The 19,632-nt window shown below is 42.8% G+C and overlaps 1 protein-coding gene across 3 annotated transcripts in view; it reads left to right on the top strand.

The window, feature by feature from the left end:
* ECPAS (Ecm29 proteasome adaptor and scaffold) overlaps positions 1 to 19,632 on the top strand; it is a 94,907-nt gene that overhangs the window by 62,756 nt on the left and 12,519 nt on the right. For all 3 annotated transcript variants that reach the window (XM_090038850.1, XM_090038848.1, XM_090038849.1), the window contains exons 25-42: positions 1,154 to 1,299; positions 2,652 to 2,706; positions 3,465 to 3,579; positions 4,226 to 4,291; positions 4,614 to 4,731; positions 6,059 to 6,226; positions 7,979 to 8,058; positions 10,253 to 10,358; positions 11,027 to 11,074; positions 12,001 to 12,122; positions 13,489 to 13,639; positions 14,180 to 14,245; positions 15,337 to 15,426; positions 16,304 to 16,370; positions 16,874 to 16,965; positions 17,055 to 17,121; positions 17,441 to 17,632; positions 19,088 to 19,296. In XM_090038850.1, the coding sequence (XP_089894976.1) occupies positions 1,154 to 1,299; positions 2,652 to 2,706; positions 3,465 to 3,579; positions 4,226 to 4,291; positions 4,614 to 4,731; positions 6,059 to 6,226; positions 7,979 to 8,058; positions 10,253 to 10,358; positions 11,027 to 11,074; positions 12,001 to 12,122; positions 13,489 to 13,639; positions 14,180 to 14,245; positions 15,337 to 15,426; positions 16,304 to 16,370; positions 16,874 to 16,965; positions 17,055 to 17,121; positions 17,441 to 17,632; positions 19,088 to 19,296 (1,958 nt within the window). The remainder of the gene's footprint in view (positions 1 to 1,153; positions 1,300 to 2,651; positions 2,707 to 3,464; positions 3,580 to 4,225; positions 4,292 to 4,613; positions 4,732 to 6,058; positions 6,227 to 7,978; positions 8,059 to 10,252; positions 10,359 to 11,026; positions 11,075 to 12,000; positions 12,123 to 13,488; positions 13,640 to 14,179; positions 14,246 to 15,336; positions 15,427 to 16,303; positions 16,371 to 16,873; positions 16,966 to 17,054; positions 17,122 to 17,440; positions 17,633 to 19,087; positions 19,297 to 19,632) is intronic.

Below are 19,632 nucleotides of genomic sequence, written 5' to 3'. Positions count from 1 at the left end.
TTTGTACACAAATACTTGGGTTGATAGGAACAAGGAGTATTTGCACATGTGGATCAGGAACTTGAGCACCTACATAACTGTGTGCTCAAATGCACCATTTATTTAATGGTCTGATAATTTGGATACATAAAAATGTGTGCATGCAAAATGTGCATCCAAAAAGAAGATGGTTATGTTCTTAGGCTCCAGTTCTGCAAACTCTTTGATGTTTGTATGCACATTCTTGTCCCATTGATATCAAATATGGGTGGGTTTAAGTACATTGCTGAATTTGAGAGAATCTGGGCTGACTCCCTTTGGGAAATTACAATCCTGACAAAAACTCTAACACACTCAGTCATAGCCTACAGTGCATAGCAGTGCACTAATGAGGAATTTCCATAGGCACTCAGTACCTTTCAGGAATGAGCTAAGAAGCTGCTATTCTCCAATCTTTATCCAGGCAAAGCTCCCCATGATTCTGAGAGCTTTGTTTGAGTACTGAAGGCCCAGACTAGGTATTTACAGTACAGGCAGTCCTTGGACTTACAACACAATTGGTTCCTGAAAACTGCGTCTTAAGTCAAAACGTTGTAACTTGGAACCAATTTTCTCATAAGAAAAAAATATAAATGGGGGATTGGTTCCTGAACCAAGGCCTAATACCCTATTTTCACCAAAAATACCCCAGTATTTTGTACTCGATCAATTATAGACAAGTAATATAGCTACATTAATGTATTTATATTGTAAATAGCAATCATATTGATTTAGGTGGACTTCTTTGAGGTGACTTTGCTGGACTTTTTGAAGGGCTGTTGGCTGGAATCTTCTCAGGAGTCTTGGCTGCAGGTTTTTCGGGACTCTTGCCCACTTTCTTAAAGAAAGTGTCCAAGCAAGTTTGGGCAGATGTTCTCCAGGGAGATGAGCGACACAGCGAACTTGTTCGCTGGCATGGCATTGCATTGGTTCAAGCACTGTAAGATGAAATTGACGTCATAAAGTTGAAACAGGGTGTCAATTTATAAATGTTTTAAGTGCAAAACGTTGTAATTCGAAACGTTGTAAGTCGAGGACTGCCTGTATAAGAAAGGTCTGTCTATATGTTGATTTATATGGAAGTGCATGTGAGGTTTGGTTTTAAAGTCAATTTTCCCATCTTTATTTTTTCCAGATGTGAAAGTGAATGACGTGGTGTCCTGGGTTCTAGACCTCATTTTGAATAAGCATATTGTCAGCCCTAACCCACATGTCAGGCAGGCAGCCTGCATCTGGTTGCTATCAATGGTGAAGAAGCTGAGCACACACAAAGAAATTAAGGTGAAAACCTACCTCTTTCCTACTTTCAGTTTCTGCTTCTCTTGCTTGCCTTCTATCTTTCCTCTTATCCCCTCATTTCTCCTTCTCCCTTATCTCATTGCTTCTCACTGTGCCTCAGCTGTATAGCTCTGAGATCTCCAGGTGACACCTGCTTGCTCCACGTTCCTGGGGTGGTATTGCCCACTGGTGGTCTAGTTCTTCCTTTGCAGGCTTATAACTTAGATGTGAGTCAGTGGGAGTTTAGTCTGCATAACAGTTATAGGAAAAGGCTTCAAGTAGCTGTTCCCTTGAGGGAAGGAAAATTGCTGTTAGTAGAATTTTTAAAGGATTCTCCTTGTAAAAGAGATTCTCTTTGCCCTGGTGAGGGGGGGGCAGCAGGGTGGGGAGCCCTGAGCCTGCATCCACCCCCCACCCCGACTCCACTCCAGCCATGCTGCCTGTGGGTGAAAGGGAGCCAGACTCCACACTCCATTCTGCCACAGCAGCCACTGCCTCCTGTGGGTGGCAGCCAGGGCTCAGGCACTGCTGTAGGGGGCAGGGGACTGTGTACCTGTGTCTCTGGCCCCGTAGCCCTGGCAAATGGGCGCCCTTTCCAGCAGGGCTGGGGGGTGGGGGGCATAGTGAGGGGCACCACTGGGGCTGTAGCTTGGGAGTGAGGGGCAATGGCATGGGCAGGGCGCCAGCATATTAAGGCTGCTCAGCACCACAAAGCAGTGGCAGGGGATAGCTGCAGTTGGACTTGCATCCTGGTGAGTGAAGGGTGCATGGGGAGCTCTGATTTTTCCAGGATAAAAAAACAAAAATCAAATGCCAAAATGTATTGGGTATTTAGAATTTATTTTATTATAATTATTGAGGCACTGGTAGGCTTCCAAATTGTTTTAAAATTGTAAATATGTCAATAAAACATTGTATTCAACTGATTACTTATATATTTAGTGGCATTTCATTTTAATCATAGATCTGGGGGGTTTTAATCAGAGAATTGGCAATTTTTAAACAGAGAAAACCAGGATCTGTGTGGATGAGCCCGTTGACTACCATTTTTCATCCCAGAGGAGGCTGCAATTAAGCAATAGGTTGTCTATATTATGGTTGAAGTGTTTTGGGATGAGAAGTGCTACTTGGTCTTAAGTTTTATTAAGTTTCAAACCCAGGTATTTACTCTGACCTTTTCTGACATCTCAGACAAAATGTGCAATTTTTGTGGTGTCTGATTATATTAAATTTAAAAAGAGATAAAATAGCCTCTGTTATTTTGTTAGGGAACCTTGTAGACAAAATTGAAAGGAGGCAAAATGTGGAATAAAAATATATGCTTTTTCTGGTCTTTCTGTCTGTTTGTGTTTCAGTCTCATCTCAAGGAGATTCAAAATGCCTTTGTTTCAGTTCTGTCTGATAATGATGGTAAGTAGTATGGTATCCATGAGGGTCTTTTTACATTACTAAACAAAGAGCCACGACTTTTGCTATGCCATGTTAGTTGCATGAAGTAATTTAACACTTCTTTATCACTCATCAGTGACAAGCATGTATGGAAATGTTATTTTTGCTCTAAAAGCAGAGTCTTACGAAGCTTCTATTTGTAGAAACTTGAAATAGTACCTGTTTCTACCTCAGCATTCCAGCAAGAAACTTTGCCTTGGAAGTCATGCATTTGCCCCCTCCTGCAGTCATAAGAGAGGAGACTTTTGTGGTGGTCCTACTTATTTTTTTGGTTTGAGCTCGGGGCTTTGATCCTCTACTTGTATCCAGATAGATGAAGCCTCTGGCTGATCCCAGTTTCAGTCAGTTAAGGCTTTGCTCCAAGGTCCATCTTCACACATGGAGTCAGCTAAAGGAATGCTGCCCAGGGGGACTATTCCTTTTAACTTTCGGCTCTGGGCCAGGTCCCAGCTTCTTTGATGTCAGAAAGATATAGGCAACTCTTGGAATGTTCCCTGCTACAGGAGAGTCAGCAGGGAAAATTTACATGCAGCATGTCATCCTGTCTGGGGATGGAGCTCACATGTTGCCAGGCTACAGCTGCTTTCCAGTGGTGTTTTTGGCAGTAGTGATATCATTTTAACCATGTTATGGAACTCGTGTTTTTTTAGCGTCTACTTTTAATTGGCTCTCAATATTTCATTCTTATTATTTTGTGTGTTTTATAAAATCTATTGTAGAGCTTAGTCAAGATGTTGCTTCAAAAGGACTTGGACTAGTGTATGAACTAGGCAACGAACAAGACCAGCAGGAGCTGGTCACTACGCTTGTCGATACACTTATGACTGGGAAAAGGTACAGTGAGCTCAGAACTTCAAGGCTGTGCAAGTATTCTGTACTAGTGCATCCATGACTGGACATGAGAAGTGTATTTCTTATGCAAGAGAAGATCAGTTTTTTGGAGTGGTGGAAGTCAGCTCACATCTGCTCCATATATGTATCACAGTGAGTGATAGCTGGAGCTTCTTGTACTTAGCATATTAAGCAGTGCTAAGTGATATAGATGTTACACTGGTAAATGGGGCTTGTCTTGGTGACTTGGGACCAAGAGGCAAATGGAAATGGTATTTGGTCCTCTAAAGTGGGGATAGGCACCTGGCCTAAGTGTATACTTGGCCATGATGAGTGGAGTCAGATCCCAAGAGAAATTAAAATGCAACCACATACAATATGTTTTCACTTGTTTTAACTTGCTTGGTAAAGCCCTGACCTTTCTAAAAACATGTTCCTAATGTTCTACATAACTAAAGGTAATGGACTCCTTGTGGTGTGCATGGGTCATCACACCTGTAAATATCTGTGGCGTTAGGACCCAAGTATAAGTAATTTCTTAGTTTAATAGAGCAAAATGGATTCATTTGTTTCTGAAAATTCAGTGTGTGTAATATGACCTGTTTGCCAACAGTGCATGAAAAAGCTAATGCTGAGCCTCTATTCCCAGGATCAAACACGAAGTGACTGGAGAAACTGTTGTATTTCAGGGAGCTCTTGGCAAAACCCCGGATGGGTAAGTTCAGTGATGATATTCCATACAGCAGGCAAGGATTGTGCCTAGATCTTTATACCTTTCTTTTAAACCTTACCTTCCTGGGTTTCTCCTTTTGATTGCTTGAATCCTGTTTCTTCCTTAATAATGACTGTAATTACTTCCCTATATCACTGATATGAAGCTCATTTATATTGTATCTGAATTATATACTGTATTTTGATCCACTTTTGATCCCAGTTATTGTGATGACTTGTTTCTGTGGTGTAGTTATTAGTTACTATGGTGGTTTCTGTGACCAAAATTTAGTAATACTATTTGTTTTCCTTTTTGCCTTCCCAAGTCAGGGTCTCTCTACATACAAGGAACTTTGTTCACTGGCTAGTGACCTTAGCCAACCAGATCTGGTCTATAAATTCATGAATCTGGCCAACCACCATGCAATGTGGAATTCCCGAAAGGTAATTTGATTTTTAGTACAAAACCCTATGTCAACTATAGATTAAAAGCCCCCAAACAGAAAACTGCAGTTCTTAACAACTGGTGTGCAATTTCTACCTGCACCAGAGTGGGTAGGAAGGCTTTTTTGTTTTTGTATTTTATTGCCACTTCTAGTGTGCTATCACCAGCATGTAAAATGAATCATAGATTTAACCAGATTATTGCAACAAATCCTTACTAGTCTATGCATTTGCTTAAATCATCACTTTGTTCCACTTTAACTAATTGTTATAATGTGTTTTATTTGTCTTTTGCCTATTTCCAGAGCTATAGTTCTGCACTAGGCACTGTACAGATACTTGACAAAAAGTACTTAAATCTTAAAATTGAAGCTGGAACAGCACATGAGTTTACTAAACAGGAGGGATGAGTCGCAAGATAACTGATAAGCAGGGGTCCCAGCATACTAGCTGGTCAACCACCCTCACTGAAACAATACTCCTGTTTCTGCTTACAGAAAGAGACTCTGGTTTATAGCCACTAGACCCTTTTTCAAACCCAGAATGTTGCCTCACTCTCTTCCTGTTAATAGAACAATGTCATGGCCATTTTAATTTTATTTCTAATACATTGTTTTCTTACCTTTTTGTAGGGATTGAGGACTAATTATGCATGTACATCCTGCTTTTGTGCCAGGGGTTGGACTAACTGGCCTTTGGGGCCCCTTCTAATTCTGCTGTTCCACAACTAGCTTTCTTTAAATACAGCACGATGTACTTAAGTAACTGAATAGATGGTGTGCTTCTGTCCTATCCCAGAGAACCTCTGTACCCTGCACAAGATCATGCCTGCCCTTTTCCTGGAGTTTGGCTTTGTTGCAAATGTCATTTATAGCAGAACACAAACCCCAATATAAACATTTTTCCAAGGCCTGACCATGATATAGTTTTTCCTGGAGGACTTTGCTAGCTCTGCCCTGCAGAGCTCTGCACCTCTCCCTCTTTCTTGGTCCAACCTCTCCTTCCCCCCTCCCGTGCCCTCAGCCCTGGTCAACCTGACTGTCATTGCTTGGTGCAATTAACAAGCTGCACCTTTTACTATAAGGAGAAGTCAGCAGGACTAACTCAGCAAGCTTATACAGGGTTTGAATACCTGCTAGCAGAGGAGTATTGTGTTATCTCTACAGTTTCTAAATTGCAGGATCACCAATGCTGCAGGAGCCTGATCCCATGTTATTAAGTTGTGGGAGCTTTATTGTTGCCTTCATTGGGATCAGAGAATTGAGCTCTTAGTGGGTAACTAGACAGACTTGCACTTCCTTCAGGAAATGTCTGTTCTTTGTTTTAGGGAGCAGCTTTTGGTTTCAATGTGATTGCAACGAAAGCTGGTGAACAACTGGCTCCGTTTTTGCCCCAGTTGGTTCCTCGTCTTTATCGTTACCAGTTTGATCCCAACCTTGGTATTCGACAGGCTATGACCAGCATTTGGAATGCGCTTGTCACTGACAAATCAGCTGTAAGTACATGCAAGAGTTGTTTGAGTGCAAGATCCTGGGCTTTCTGCCAGCCATGAGTCTCCTAAAGGAATTCCTTCAAGAAAGCTGAGGAAAATCTCAAGAGGCAGTTGCATTCTTTGGTGTATGTAAAAGAGAAAATCCTCTGTTGCTATGTAGAGCAGTAGTTCTCAACCCGTGGCTGGTGGGCTATGTGCAGCCCAACCAGCACACAGCTGACACCCATGTAACATCCTGTTTAAAAGGAAAAAAATCAGTAAAGATTGCTGCCTGTGGTGTGTTAGTCAGGGAGAAAAACATAGGAAACAGTGTGTTTCCCCTTGCAGCTTCATATAGTTCCAGCCTGCAAGGTGCTGCTTGTGGTTGGAGGAAGAAGGAGGGCGATTGAGGGCAGGGGGCACCATGTGCATGTGTGCGCACACGCATGCATATGGTAGCCAGACAGCATGGAGAGCAGCTCCAGCAGCTCCCTCCCAGGAAGTCTATGTGAGGGGGAGGGAGGGAGGCAGATTGAAGCCCCTATGGTGAAGGAGGGAGTAGAGTAGAGTAGGGAAGGGCTGGGGCTGGGGGCACCACTTAGGATGGTGGGGCCTGGGGCTGGGACTGGGATGGAAATGTTTGGCCGTGAGGCCCAGCCAGGGTGTGGGATGGAGCCACAGGTGGCTCATCCAGGGGGGCAGTAGGGGTACTGGCTCCCTTCTGCTGTGCACACTCCCAGGAAAGGAGGCATGGGGGCATGTGCCACCTAGATTTGTGCATGGGGTTGGGGGTGGATGTGAACTGCCCACTACGGGCTCGAGGCTCCCCACCCTGCTGTCCTCCTCCTAGGTGTCTCCACAGTCGAGTGGGGCAGGGAGGCTCAGTGCTGCTGCCAGGAGCCCCTCACTGGCTGTACCACCATGGTAAGGTGCCTCCTTCCCATCTGGTAGCAGTGTGGGGGCCACGACTCTGCACTGCTGCTGCTGATGAGCGGGTAGCGGATGCTTCACCATGGCGGAGCAGCTGGCATGGGGCTTCTGGCAACAGCACCAAGTCTCCTTGTCCGCCAGCACCAGATCCTGCCTGCTGGGCCCCCCAGGGAAAGGGCAGCAGGACAGGGAACCCCGAGCCCACAATGGGCAGTCTGCATTTGCCCCACCTCCCATGGCCTCCACTCCAGCTGTGCTGTCAATGGGTAGCGGGCAGGGAGCCATGCTTCCTGCTCCAGCTGCAACTACAATCTTACTTCAGAGGGTCTTCTTCACAATCTTAGGCTGTGAGTCACTGGCTGCATGATAAGAAACTGTCTAATTTATCCTGGGAGAGGCTGTCAGACATGAAAATAGGCTTCTTTCACTATATCCAGACATGTGTGCCCCTGCTTACCATATTCTGGCTAGAAAATTGGTTGCAGTCTGGCCTTTCCCTCTACCATATAGGCTGCTGTGGTCCCAGGCTCTGAAGCAGAGGATGTGCAAATTGGGGCCAGCTTTAGCCAGATGGACTTGACTTGTTCAGGGACAGCTCCAGCAAGGATGTATTCTTCTGTTCTGGCCAGAACCTCTGGGGAACAGATGTCTTGTCTTCTCCCAGAAGACCATGCTTGAGAGGTGTTCAGTCTGGGCACATGCTAACTAAAGACCTGGGCAGCTGTTTATCATTGCTGAAATCCTGCAGTCCATTATAGCTGCTGTGTGTGTAGAACCAATTGCGTGGAAATAAGGACTTGTATTCTATAAGCTTCTCTATATTCAAGGGGTTTTTTTTCCTACTAGGTGGATAAGTATATGAAGGAAATCCTTGAGGATCTGATTGGCAACCTGACCAGCAACCTCTGGAGGATCAGGGAATCCAGGTATTGCTGAGGAGTAATCTTTACTCTTAAAAAAACAAAGCAGAAAAACTATTCTTAACCTTAGACATCCTATTTCCTATTGAATGGAGTGAGAAAAATTAAGGTTTCTTCCAGCTACCTCCTGGAGAGTCCAGCATCCTGGTACTGTGCTGAGACATGACATAGTCCCAAACACATGCCTTCAAGGGTCTCAATGGTTTCTGTCATGCCACAGCTAAATTATTTGAAAATATAGTCTTTTGATTGTAGATCTTGGCTCTCTGTGGCCTGAAGTGTTGCTTAGTGTCATGATAAGAGAATATTGACAGCTCATCTTTGGGTATATAATACAAGTACTTGCTGACAAGACAGTGCAATTAGATACAGCTCTGGCAGTAAACTCTTTTTAGTTAAATACTTTCAATATAATGCAAATACACCATCGAATCCAAACCTCAGACCTGATCCTTTGATTTTGATCTACCCCCTGTTTGACAGACTCAGTAAGATACTGTATCCTGTGTGGAGATTAAGTCTAGAATAAGTGTAGCTGGAATACTTGTAGCAGCTATAATGGGATTGCATAGACAATCTTTTCTAATTGCATATAACTCCCAGTTTTTGCCTTTCTGGGTGAAATTTTCCAGGTCTTTTATCTGCCAGGAGATAAACTTACATTGTTCTTGAAAGTTGGAGCAAAACCTGCTTTGTAGCTTTAGGGGAAGTAGTCAAAGTATCTATTTTAATATATAAAATTATAAGATGTTAATTAAAATATGAATTACAGAATCTTAAAGGTCAATGGTGCTCATGGTTTTGGCCCCATGGGCCAGATAAATGGGATCAGGCCCGCAGGACTGCACTGTCTCCCCGCATGAGTGGGAATCAGGCCTTGTGCCACCCTGCACACCCATTCTAGCCATGGCCTACTAGCACATCTCAGATCTGTGGAGAGCCCCTTGGAACAGATGACACAGCACCAGGGGCCAAAGGTTGAACACCTTCTTATAGGTCATCTAATTCCAATCCCTACGCAGAGAAGTAGCATCCCTATTTAAACTATCCCCAACAAAATTCTGTCTATCCTGTGTGGTATAAAAACTGCCAATTACAGAGATACCACAGTCTTTCTTGGTAACCAGTGTTTCACCACTTTCATAGATGGAATTTCTTCCTAATATCCAACCTAATCTCCCTCTGTTGCAATTTAAGGCTGTTCTTGTCCTGTCTCCAGTGGATGCAGAGAACAGCTGAGCACCATCCTCTTTACAACAACCTTCTTTAGAACAACCGTATATGAAGACTGTCATCAAATCCTGCCCTTAATCTTCTCTTTTCTAGACTACATAATCCCATTTCTTCCCATCTTCATAAATATCCCATGATTTCCCAAATTGTATACACTTTAAAATATTATCTTACGTAAGATTGAGTCTTTTGTAAAGAGTTGTGATGCTTAAATGATTGACAGATGGGTAAAGAAGAGTGTCTTTTGCTAACTGGGTAAGGACTCACTTGGGATCCAAGTGATTAACCAAGGATTTGGAGCTTCAGTTTTACATACATGGTAGTTTCTGTAATTAAAGTTTCCTTGCGTCCTAGCTGAAAGTAGGCCACAGTGCCTAGGCTTTTGTATTGCACTGCAGTATGTGCTCTGTTTTATAAATGCCCAGTGTAACAGGTGCATACTGAATTAAAGGGCTAGGTACTGTGGAGAAAGAAGCAAATAGTTGTTATCAGCTCTGATTCACCACTGTATTCACCTAGTTATAAGTGAGGGTCAAATCATTCAAATCAAATCAAATTCAGTGGAGTTAAGGGTGTAGGAAATTTAGAGTGATGAATTAGGAAGATGTCTGTTGAATGAGGCAGGGCTCTGTAATTCAGTACGTTATCCTGGGGGGGTTGGAGGAACCTGAATTTCCTCTGCATTAAGGTTGTTACACACTGGCCTGACAATGAAAAGGGCTTTGAAGTAGGTTTAAAATGTATTTATACTGACTTTCAAGTTACTTCCCATAGTAGTGAAAAATGGGCCTTAGTGTACCTGGGAATTGTACCTTCTCTTCTAAGGACCAACTCTTTGAAAGATGCCTTGTTTTGAGGTTTAAACAAAAAGTCATGTGAGATTTCTGGTGGTGGTGGTGGTATGTTTTGAATTACTGAAATGGCCTTGTTGAATTGATTTATGTCTTTAAAAAAAAACTGTCTGCAGTTGTCTAGCGCTGAATGATTTGTTAAGAGGAAGACCGCTGGATGACATTATTGACAAACTTCCAGAGATCTGGGAAACGCTGTTTAAAGTGCAAGATGACATTAAGGTAATCAGATTTCCTGTTGGATTATCAGTGAAATACAGAATTAGTAAGAAAGTGGTAAGAAAATATTTCCTTAGAAGAATCTTTTATTGGCCTGGAAGCTGATCCTGATAGCTAGCAAAGTCTCTCAGCTTCCACTGAGGTCTAGGGGAGTTTCAGATCCTTGACACTGGTCCAGTTCAAGCCCCTGAATTGGGAAATTTTCTATATGTATCTTTTGTGGGTTTGAAGATGTGTATAAAGCCGATGTTACTTTTCATTCTTATTAAGCTTGGCCTTATAAAATGCTGCAGCCCTGATCCAGTAGAATGCTGCAGTAGATGGAGCAGTCCATTCAGGGCTGCATAGGTGCTTTAAGGTGATGCACCTATTCACAATGACACAAGGCAGTGTTAATGGCATGGCTTATTTGGAGTATGGGAAATACTTTTGATGACTAGAATGACAAGACAACCTTATGTGGGATACCATTATGAATTACCACTGTAGTAATTAAATTGTCAGATAATGATAAGAGATTGACCAAACACAGATGGGCCTTTTAAGGGTAACTAATTAGGGGCTGCAGACAAGACATATTAATGCTTGTGTTTAAAAATCCATAAGCTTTCAAACATGAAAGTAAATAATGGCAAAATACACTTAAGTAAAAATGGAATTCTTTCTTCTAGGAGTCTGTACGAAAGGCTGCAGAATTAGCCCTGAAAACTTTAAGCAAGGTAAAAAAAAAAAACCAAAAAAAAAAACCCCCTACTTTTTGCATATAGGGCTGCGGTTTACATGGTGTTATACAGTAGTTAGTTTGGACCTTTTTAAGAGTGACTTTTTTTTTTACAAGCTATTCTCAGATAAATGGTGATTATACTAAGGTGCAAAGTTGCACTTTATAACCTAGTCAAAGTAAATATAGCGGGCATGTCAAAATCCATCAGAGTTTGTTGAAATCCATCAGAGTTCTGTTTGAGGAAACCAGGATTGAACCAATCTGACATTTTAAGTCTTACGCAGCTGCTGCTGGAAAGTACTGAATTCTGTTCCTCCCTTGGTCCTTATTTTTTCTGTGAGCATCAGACTTAACGGGAAGTGTTATGGGCAGAATGTGGTACACGTTTATCTAGCACCAGTATGTAGTTGTCCAAAGAGGGTTTTGGTGCCCTTTCTAAGGTTCCAGAAGCTATTCTGTTTGTGGACATGCTAGTGTTCTCACTGAACATTTGACCCAGTCTATTCTGCAGATGTTTGTTCATTCAGACCGTTAATAAGTCAAGCTGAAGCTAGAAGAGAGTAACACCTTAGAGGCTATTTGGTTTAGAGAGGCATAAACTTTCATATGTGACAGCCTGCTTCATCAGATACTATCAAGCTGTGGAGGGTCTGTGAAGCACCATCTTTGCACGTGGGCGAAAATACAATTCCTGCTTGCCGTGACCCTTTCCGGGGAGAACATGGGTAGAGTGCTTGACTAGAATTTGCCTTCAGTATTTTATTTCTCTTACAGAAATGTACAGGCAGTCTGAGTTTGGTTGCGTGTGTGCAGGGGTAGGGGGGCATTGATCCATATTGCTTTTAATTCTGAGAGAAAGCATTAGATTTATGTGGAATGCAAATTTTGGTGCGTCACTGACTCCCTCTTATATGTCATCAGGTATGTGTGAAAATGTGTGACCCCTCCAAAGGAGCTGCAGGCCAGAAAACAATAGCTGTGTTGCTGCCTTGCCTCCTAGACAAAGGAATGATGAGCACAGTGACTGAAGTCCGGGCTCTCAGGTTTGTCTTGTAGCCTGTGAGTTCTTTTGGGTTATTTTGAGTTAAGACATTCTAGTCTCTCTGAAGATCATAGAATCAGAGAAAGTAGGAAATGGACCATGGGAGGTCATCTAGTCCAACCTCCTACTTGAAGGCAGGATCATCCCTATCTACACCATTCTGTGCAAGTGTTTGTACAGCCTGTTCTTAAAATGAGATGAACAGCCCTGTTACACAACTCCCAAGCCCATTGTCCAAGAAAATCAAGAACGCCATAACCTGCCACAGGTAAAACAGGGAGATGAAGACCTGTCACTGCAAGAGCAGGAAATGGTTGTGAAGATACACTTGAGAGAATCAATGAAGAGGATCAGAAGCTCAGGTTCAAATATTAGCAAGTATCAGGAGGAGGCGTCTCTCCTCCTTTCTTGCAGGAAGTAAACTGACATTGGTGCAGTTTTCTGTGTGCAAGACTCCCCCACAGGACCTTACAGAGTGCAAATATGTCTGTTTTGCATGCATGCTAAAGTCTGCGTCGCATCATTTTTCGTAAGCGTGCAAGTTTATCCTTGTGTTTTCATGCCCACCATGGCTTCTTCCTCTTAATCATACTCTTGTAGTTTTCCCTATGCTAGCTTTGCATATCTCGTGGGTATCTGCATTTCAGTTGCACTGAACACAGACATCTAAATGTGTGTAACAGCCCAGGATCTGTTGAGACAAAAGAACTTCATGCACTTAAATGTTGTCATTTGGTAATTTTTCTGCCAGTAGAGTAAATGAAGCTTTAAACAGGCGTCTGATTTCAAGTAGAGCTGCCTTTTGCAAGCATAATTTAATGCCACTCAATATTATCATCTGACCAGATTAAGAAATAATAAAATGTAAAATCTTTGATTTTTTTTTTTTTTTTTTCTTCTGGGGAAGCTTTGAAAGTACTTTGCGTTTCAGGCTCTCAAGTGACATTGCCTTCACCCTTATTTGGCAAACAACTGTTTTGAGGGAGCGTATGCAAACTGAACATGTTTGAGAGACAGTGTGTGTGGTATTTCTGAACTGACATGGCATGTAGCTTCTTTTTTTAACTTCCTAATTTAGTTGTTCCCTATCTGCAACATTTTGGATCTGTTAGATAGTAGAGTAAAATGTTGTGAACAGTGTGAAGCATCAGCATAGGCTTGGGGCCAATTCCAATCTTGGTTGCATCAAAAAAAGATCCAGAAAAAATCCATTTTGTAGATGCACTCCAAACTGAGACCCAGATTTGAATTCAGATTTTTGTTCGCCTAGCGTTGTAAAGAGTACAAGCTACCCCTGATGAAAGGGCTTTCTTAACTCACTAGCTCTGCAGGCTTCTGTAGTGATATACTCTTCCATTCTCTTCCAGCATTAACACTCTTGTGAAGATCAGCAAAAGTGCCGGGGCTATGTTGAAACCTCATGCACCAAAACTTATTCCCGCCCTGTTGGAGTCCTTAAGTGTGCTAGAACCCCAGGTTCTCAATTATTTGAGTCTCCGTGCCACGGAGCAGGAAAAGGTAAGTAGCACAACTATGAAAGATGTTTTCAAAGTGGCATCTCAAAGATTTATAGCTTCACAGCCTTAAACCAAAATTTTCCATAGCCTTAAACCAAAAATCAGTGGCTCTGAAGCAGAGACATAGCAGGGTATGGAGGAGAATTAGCTAACAAATCTACTACCTCTTGTTTGATATGCATTTGGAGAACAAGAGAGATATCAGGTATTGGTCCTAAAACATATAATGCATAAAGCAGAAAAGTAACAATGGGTGGGCAAGCTGGGTATGAGCCTCAAACGCTACCTAAGATAGGGATGCCTCACCCTCTTGTGTCCCCATGCCCTGCACCTTCCCTGCAGTAGATGTGGTTTAGTTTATGAAGAATTCCTAGTCTGCTAAAATTACAACTTGCCTGTGTTTATCTGGAAATGCACACTCATCTAAGTTAGTGTGGAAGCAGCTTCCATGTGAGGTTGAAATCTGGGGGCATTTCTAGTGGAATACTTTTCTGCTGTCTCCACCTTGAACCTGCTTGGTTGTCTTTTCTGTTTTCTTTAGACTGCAATGGATAGTGCAAGACTCAGTGCTGCTAAATCCTCTCCCATGATGGAAACAATCAATATGGTAGGTATCTGATTTAACCCCATTTTGGAGTAAAGATTAGTAATAACCTAAGTAGCCACTTCATGGGAAGTTTTTCTTTTTGCTTTTATCAGGTTGTCAGATACCTCCTGCACTGCAGTCTTTTGCTCATATTTTTATTTTGGTTATTGTCTTTTCTCCCAAGTACACATGTACCCACTCCCCAAACTTTTTCTTCCTCCCCCTCTGCCATCCTTCTTAGTAACCAAAATGCAGACATATGGACATATTCTTACCTGGGGTGAACTATCATGACCTAGGATAGCCAACTTCAGGTGAGAACCTGCCTTCCAATTTGGTAAAGAGGGTACTCATGAATATCTGACATGGTATTCATAAAGGTGAATACTTACGATGTTCCACAGATGGCACAGGGGTGACTGAATGTTACAATGAAGGGACTCCTCAACTTATTTGAAGCAAATTCCTTTCTCTCTAATCACCTTTTATCTCTTATCAGCCTTGGAACTACACATTTTATCTCGCTCCTAATGTAGGCCTCCCAAACAGGGAGGCTGAAATAATTGCTTTTGAACACTGGCTCAAAGCTCTGTTTTTTATCTCCATTCCTCTATCTTTCCAGTGGTGTTTGGTGGTTTGGGCATTTAGATCCAGTACCAGTTTTCTTGCCCAGCTGGCTTCTTGGTGTCTGGTACTGATATATTAGCACTGCTCAGTCAGGGTTTCCTTCTGCTTACCTTCTGCAGAATTTAAGTCTGCACCAAAATTTTTTCTTCTCTGTCCAAACACTGACTTGCTTGTATAGTAGTTTAATTTAATATTTTCTTTAAAATATTAAAAAGCCTGTTTAGCACTTGAATACATGTGTTTTGATTCAAGCAGGGGGTGGCACCAATATAAAATTGGTGCAACTTGGTGTAACAAGTCAGCCACCTCTTTATGGGGTCTAACCTTCCTGGTCTTGCCTCTTTCAAATTAGTGCTCATAGTACAATAGATTTGTAAGTGCAATGAAGTGCTGGCACAGAGAAGTATAAGCCAGCAGCGGCTTTCCTGTTTGACACAGGCTTGTGTTTCTTCCTCAAGATTTATAATCTTTCGTCCTTTCCACAGTGCTTGCAGTACCTGGATGTGTCGGTTCTAGGTGAGCTGGTCCCTAGGCTCTGCGAGCTGATTAAAAGTGGAGTAGGCCTGGGCACAAAGGTATGCTGGCCATTTTAATGAGTCTTTGGAAGTGGGAGAGGGAACAGCTTGAAAGGCTGGCTGCAACATGGCTGCTCTGAACTTGAAGTTGCAGCTGTCACCAGCAAAGGAGGTGACTGTTTCATATCTGGATCAGTCTGCCCATAATTCTCTCTTTTTCTCTAGGAGCGTCACTAGTAACCCCTCCCCCAGTGAGGTGGGGGATGGCTGCTGGGTTCTGTCGGCACATGCTAGACATCTGCTCTGATATGCTAATTAGCACAGGTTGGAGCGGACTTGATTAATTGAGTCTGTTGGGGCATGCTAACTGGTACGCTCCAGCAGCCTCTGTGTCATGTGTATTCAGCATCCCTGCACTTCAAAATGGCAGCAGGGGCGTTCTAATTAAAGCTTGGGTTGTTGAACAAGCTTTAATTAAAGCGCCTCTCCTGCCATTTTGAATACAGGACACTGAGTACATGTGACACTGCAGGTACTTTAATTAGAGTGGTCCTGGAGCTGTTCTAACTAAGGAACCCTCCCCCTCCACCCCGGAGACCATGTGTAAAGACACCCTATAAGAGTAGGTTGCAAAATACTGCTTGATGCGCCTCTGTCTGGCATGTGGGCCAGGTCCAGAGACTGGGCCCCAGGAGCATTTGTATCTTCCTTCTCCTAATGTGGCTCTTCTTTGCTTTTAAAAGAGCAGAATGGTTTCAAACTTGCTTGTCAGATTAGTCTGAAGACTGTGTTTGCGTCAGGGGCAGCATATAGAGCACTTAATCCCATGGAGCTCTGATCCTGACAGGTACCCTGTGGGCCAACAGCAATGCATGCAGTAGTGTCAATAGCTAGAATTAGCTGATAATGGGTTTTGTTTTCCCTTTTGCTCTTCCAGGGAGGCTGTGCTAGTGTGATAGTATCATTAACCACTCAGTGTCCCCAAGATTTGACACCTTTTTCAGGTAAGGTTTGTTTTTACACAGGAATTTTTTTTAAGTTGATTTTTTCAGTCCTTTGTAAATAGCTTGTTTTTCATTCTACCTGTTTAGTTCCATCACAGGATGCTCTTCTGTATTCATGTTTCCTGATCTCTAAAGGCAGTGTCCCTTGGAGCAGAGTCTGTGTGTTTGGGGTTGTTCCTGTTCAGTTAGGCTATGCATATCACTAACACACAACAGTGCCTCAGGAAAGTAGCATTGCAGAGATCAAAGTCTACAGAACAGCAGTGTCCCACTTACCCTGTAGTTAAAGCTGTCTTACAGCTGCTTCTGGTTTTGGGTATATTTTGGGGTCAAACCACATATTCCTTTTTAAAGCCCACATGCCATGTGCACTTAACTAAGCACATAGACTAACTCATCCATTAACACCAGTAGTCTAGTGAAACGCAAGACACTGCCTCCCACTATGACAAAAGGCTGATTCTGCTGTTTCAAGGCTTGACTCTTTCTCTTTTTCCAAACAGGTAAACTCATGAGTGCTTTACTCAGTGGCCTGACAGATCGCAACAGTGTGGTGCAGAAGTCATTTGCTTTTGCAATGGGGCATCTTGTTAGGGTGAGACAGGCTTTGGTGTCTTTTCATTTAGCTCATTGGAGTTCATTTTTTTTTAATGTGTGTTAAATAACTCTCTCTTTCTCTCTCAGACATCTCGGGACAGTAGTACTGAGAAACTACTGCAGAAGCTTGGCAGCTGGTACATGGAGAAGGAAGGCAGGTGGCTTTCTATTTTTTCATTTTTTTGTTTTCATTAGGGAACTGGCTTTTGTAGCTAGAAGAAGCCAATGAATGGTCACTCTAGCATTGTCTGTTCCTACGCTTATAACTTGCTGGCTTATAGATTTTCTAGATGGATATCTTGCATAAAGCAAGAGGCTTCTGTCTTTCATAGTACTGCGACTCTTCATAGCACTGTGACTCTCTTTACTGGCTTTCATGAAATTACTTCTGACTCTTCCTATCAGTCTTTCCACAAAAAATCTGACTTCAGATGCTCAAACCAGATAACTGTTTTCTTTTCTTTCCCCTTCAGAACCTGTCTACAGGACAGGCTGTGCTTTAACTGTTCATGCCATTGGACGGTACAGTCCAGATGTTTTGAAGAACCATGCCAAACAGGTCTTGCCATTGGCATTTCTGGGAATGCATGAGGTCCCTGATGAAGAGAAAGGAGAGAAAGACGATTCTAATTTATGGACTGAAGTATGGCAGGAAAATGTCCCAGGTAAACTGCCCCAGAGATTGTTTTATGCAAGGCTGCTGGGGATGTTTAGACAGCTTGCACCTGAAATTCTTCAGAAAACTTGAATCTTAAGAAGATCCTTAAAATGATTTTTTTAAACTAATTTACAAATCAAATTGCATAAAAACAATAATGCTCTGTGGAAACAAGGGACTTGTTGTTTAACCTGATCTTGAAGTTTCTTAGAAGAAAACTTCCCTTCCTGCCAGAGCCACCTTCTACCTTTTCCATTTCTCCAGCTCTGAGCTCGTGCTTCTGTGGGGGAGGCAGGAGCAGATGACTTGGTTGAGAGTTGTTAGATACTGACACTGGGTTGGTGGTTTGTTTTTTGGTTTGTTTTTTTAGGGGGGAGAGGGGAGAGCGGGGGGTTTAAATGGAGCTGGTTATTTAGGTGCCTGAATTGGAACTCCCTGGCTCTTGTTAGGCAGCCATTTCAGACACAGGAAGGACTAATGCTTAGGTCACACACCTAGGCTTTAGGAGACCTAGGTTTAGTTTTCTGCTTTACTACAGGCTTGCTGTATGGCCTTGGGCAAATCTCTTAAGACTCTGTGTCTCAGCTCCCCATCTGCTAAAATATATAATGCGTGAGGAGAAGCACGCTGAAGTGTGTGAGTTGCTCAGATATGATGGTAATATGGCCCACATAATGACTTAAGTGGCTAATTTTGAAAATCTTGGCCAGCACAGGGGGGAGAGGAGGATTCAGGGAAATGAATCCTGTGCTCCCTGCAGGCACCTTTGGTATGGGCAGGGAAGGGGGAAGAAGGGTGATTCTCAGTGTACAGGATAGCCTGATTAAGGTGAAGGATCTCATTTCATTGGAGATATGCTAGGTGGCATTTGTAGTTCTCACTCTAAGGAGCAGAAATCACCTAAGTAAATCTAGAGGTACCAGTGCAGCCATCTTTTTACATCTGTGGAAGAAGATTCATCAGTATAATACTTCTTTGTGAAAGACTTGCTAGCTTTATTTAGTGGTTTGGTTTCAAATGTCCCACCAGGCAGGAAGTTGCTGTGCACTGAAGTCTTACTGGGGACTTGGGGAATGTGTTGTTGTAAGACCTTTTTAATGGGTGTGTTTTGAAAAAAACTAGCTTTCCTCAGGAAATCTAGACATTTCTAGAGAAATATCTCTGTTCTCACCGAAGTGAGAGATGGAGCTCTCTGGCATAATTAGGCGTACCCTCTTATGTCCCTTTTGAAGGATCTAGGGAATATAGAATCTTTCATTCATTGGTTGGGAATGACCCCCATTTTTTCCATATGATGGTTTACTTGAGGTAAAACTGTGAGTAACTTACTGACTCAGTTCCCAGCCAAAACAGGGGGAGGATCCCATTGCTGTTTAAAGCCCTGTTTTTAACTGGGTCACATTTGTTTTCTTTTTCTATATATAAAAAAAAAAATTGCAGTTTTTCTTTGTTTCGTACACAGGTACCCATGGTGGCATCAGGCTCTACATGCCAGAGTTGATAGCCATTACCCAGAAGGCTTTACAGTCACAGTCCTGGAAAATGAAAGCCCAGGGAGCAGCTGCCATGGCATCTCTTGCCAAGCAAACTGGCTCATTGGCACCTCCCCATCTGGGAATGGTGCTCACTGCACTACTTCAAGGTCTGCTGGGAAGGACGTGGACAGGAAAGGTAAAGGAGCAGCCAGCACCAAATGGGTTCACAGAAGTGCAAGTATTCAGTCCCTGAGGCTAGAGAGGGAACATATGGAGCTGCTGACGTTCACCGTGGTATAGGAAGGGTGACTTTAAACGGATGGTGCATCTGTCTTGTATGCCTCTCAGATGCAGAGGGAGGCATTGGTTTTCTGACCCTGGTTCTTGCAGTTTTAACAAATTGGATACCTGCACTGCTTTGTCCATGACTGGTAGCAGGTGGCAGAAGCCCTCATTTTTTAAATGGCAGGGCAAACTAGAGGTGGCACCATGGGGAGTTTCTTGCTGTGTCCAGTACCTCATGGAAATAAGA

Source organism: Crocodylus siamensis, chromosome 3, assembly GCF_052110815.1.
Source record: "Crocodylus siamensis isolate JL-2025a chromosome 3, ASM5211081v1, whole genome shotgun sequence".
In the NCBI taxonomy this organism is placed as follows: domain Eukaryota; kingdom Metazoa; phylum Chordata; order Crocodylia; family Crocodylidae; genus Crocodylus; species Crocodylus siamensis.
This window is presented reverse-complemented; position numbering and strand designations above follow the sequence as displayed.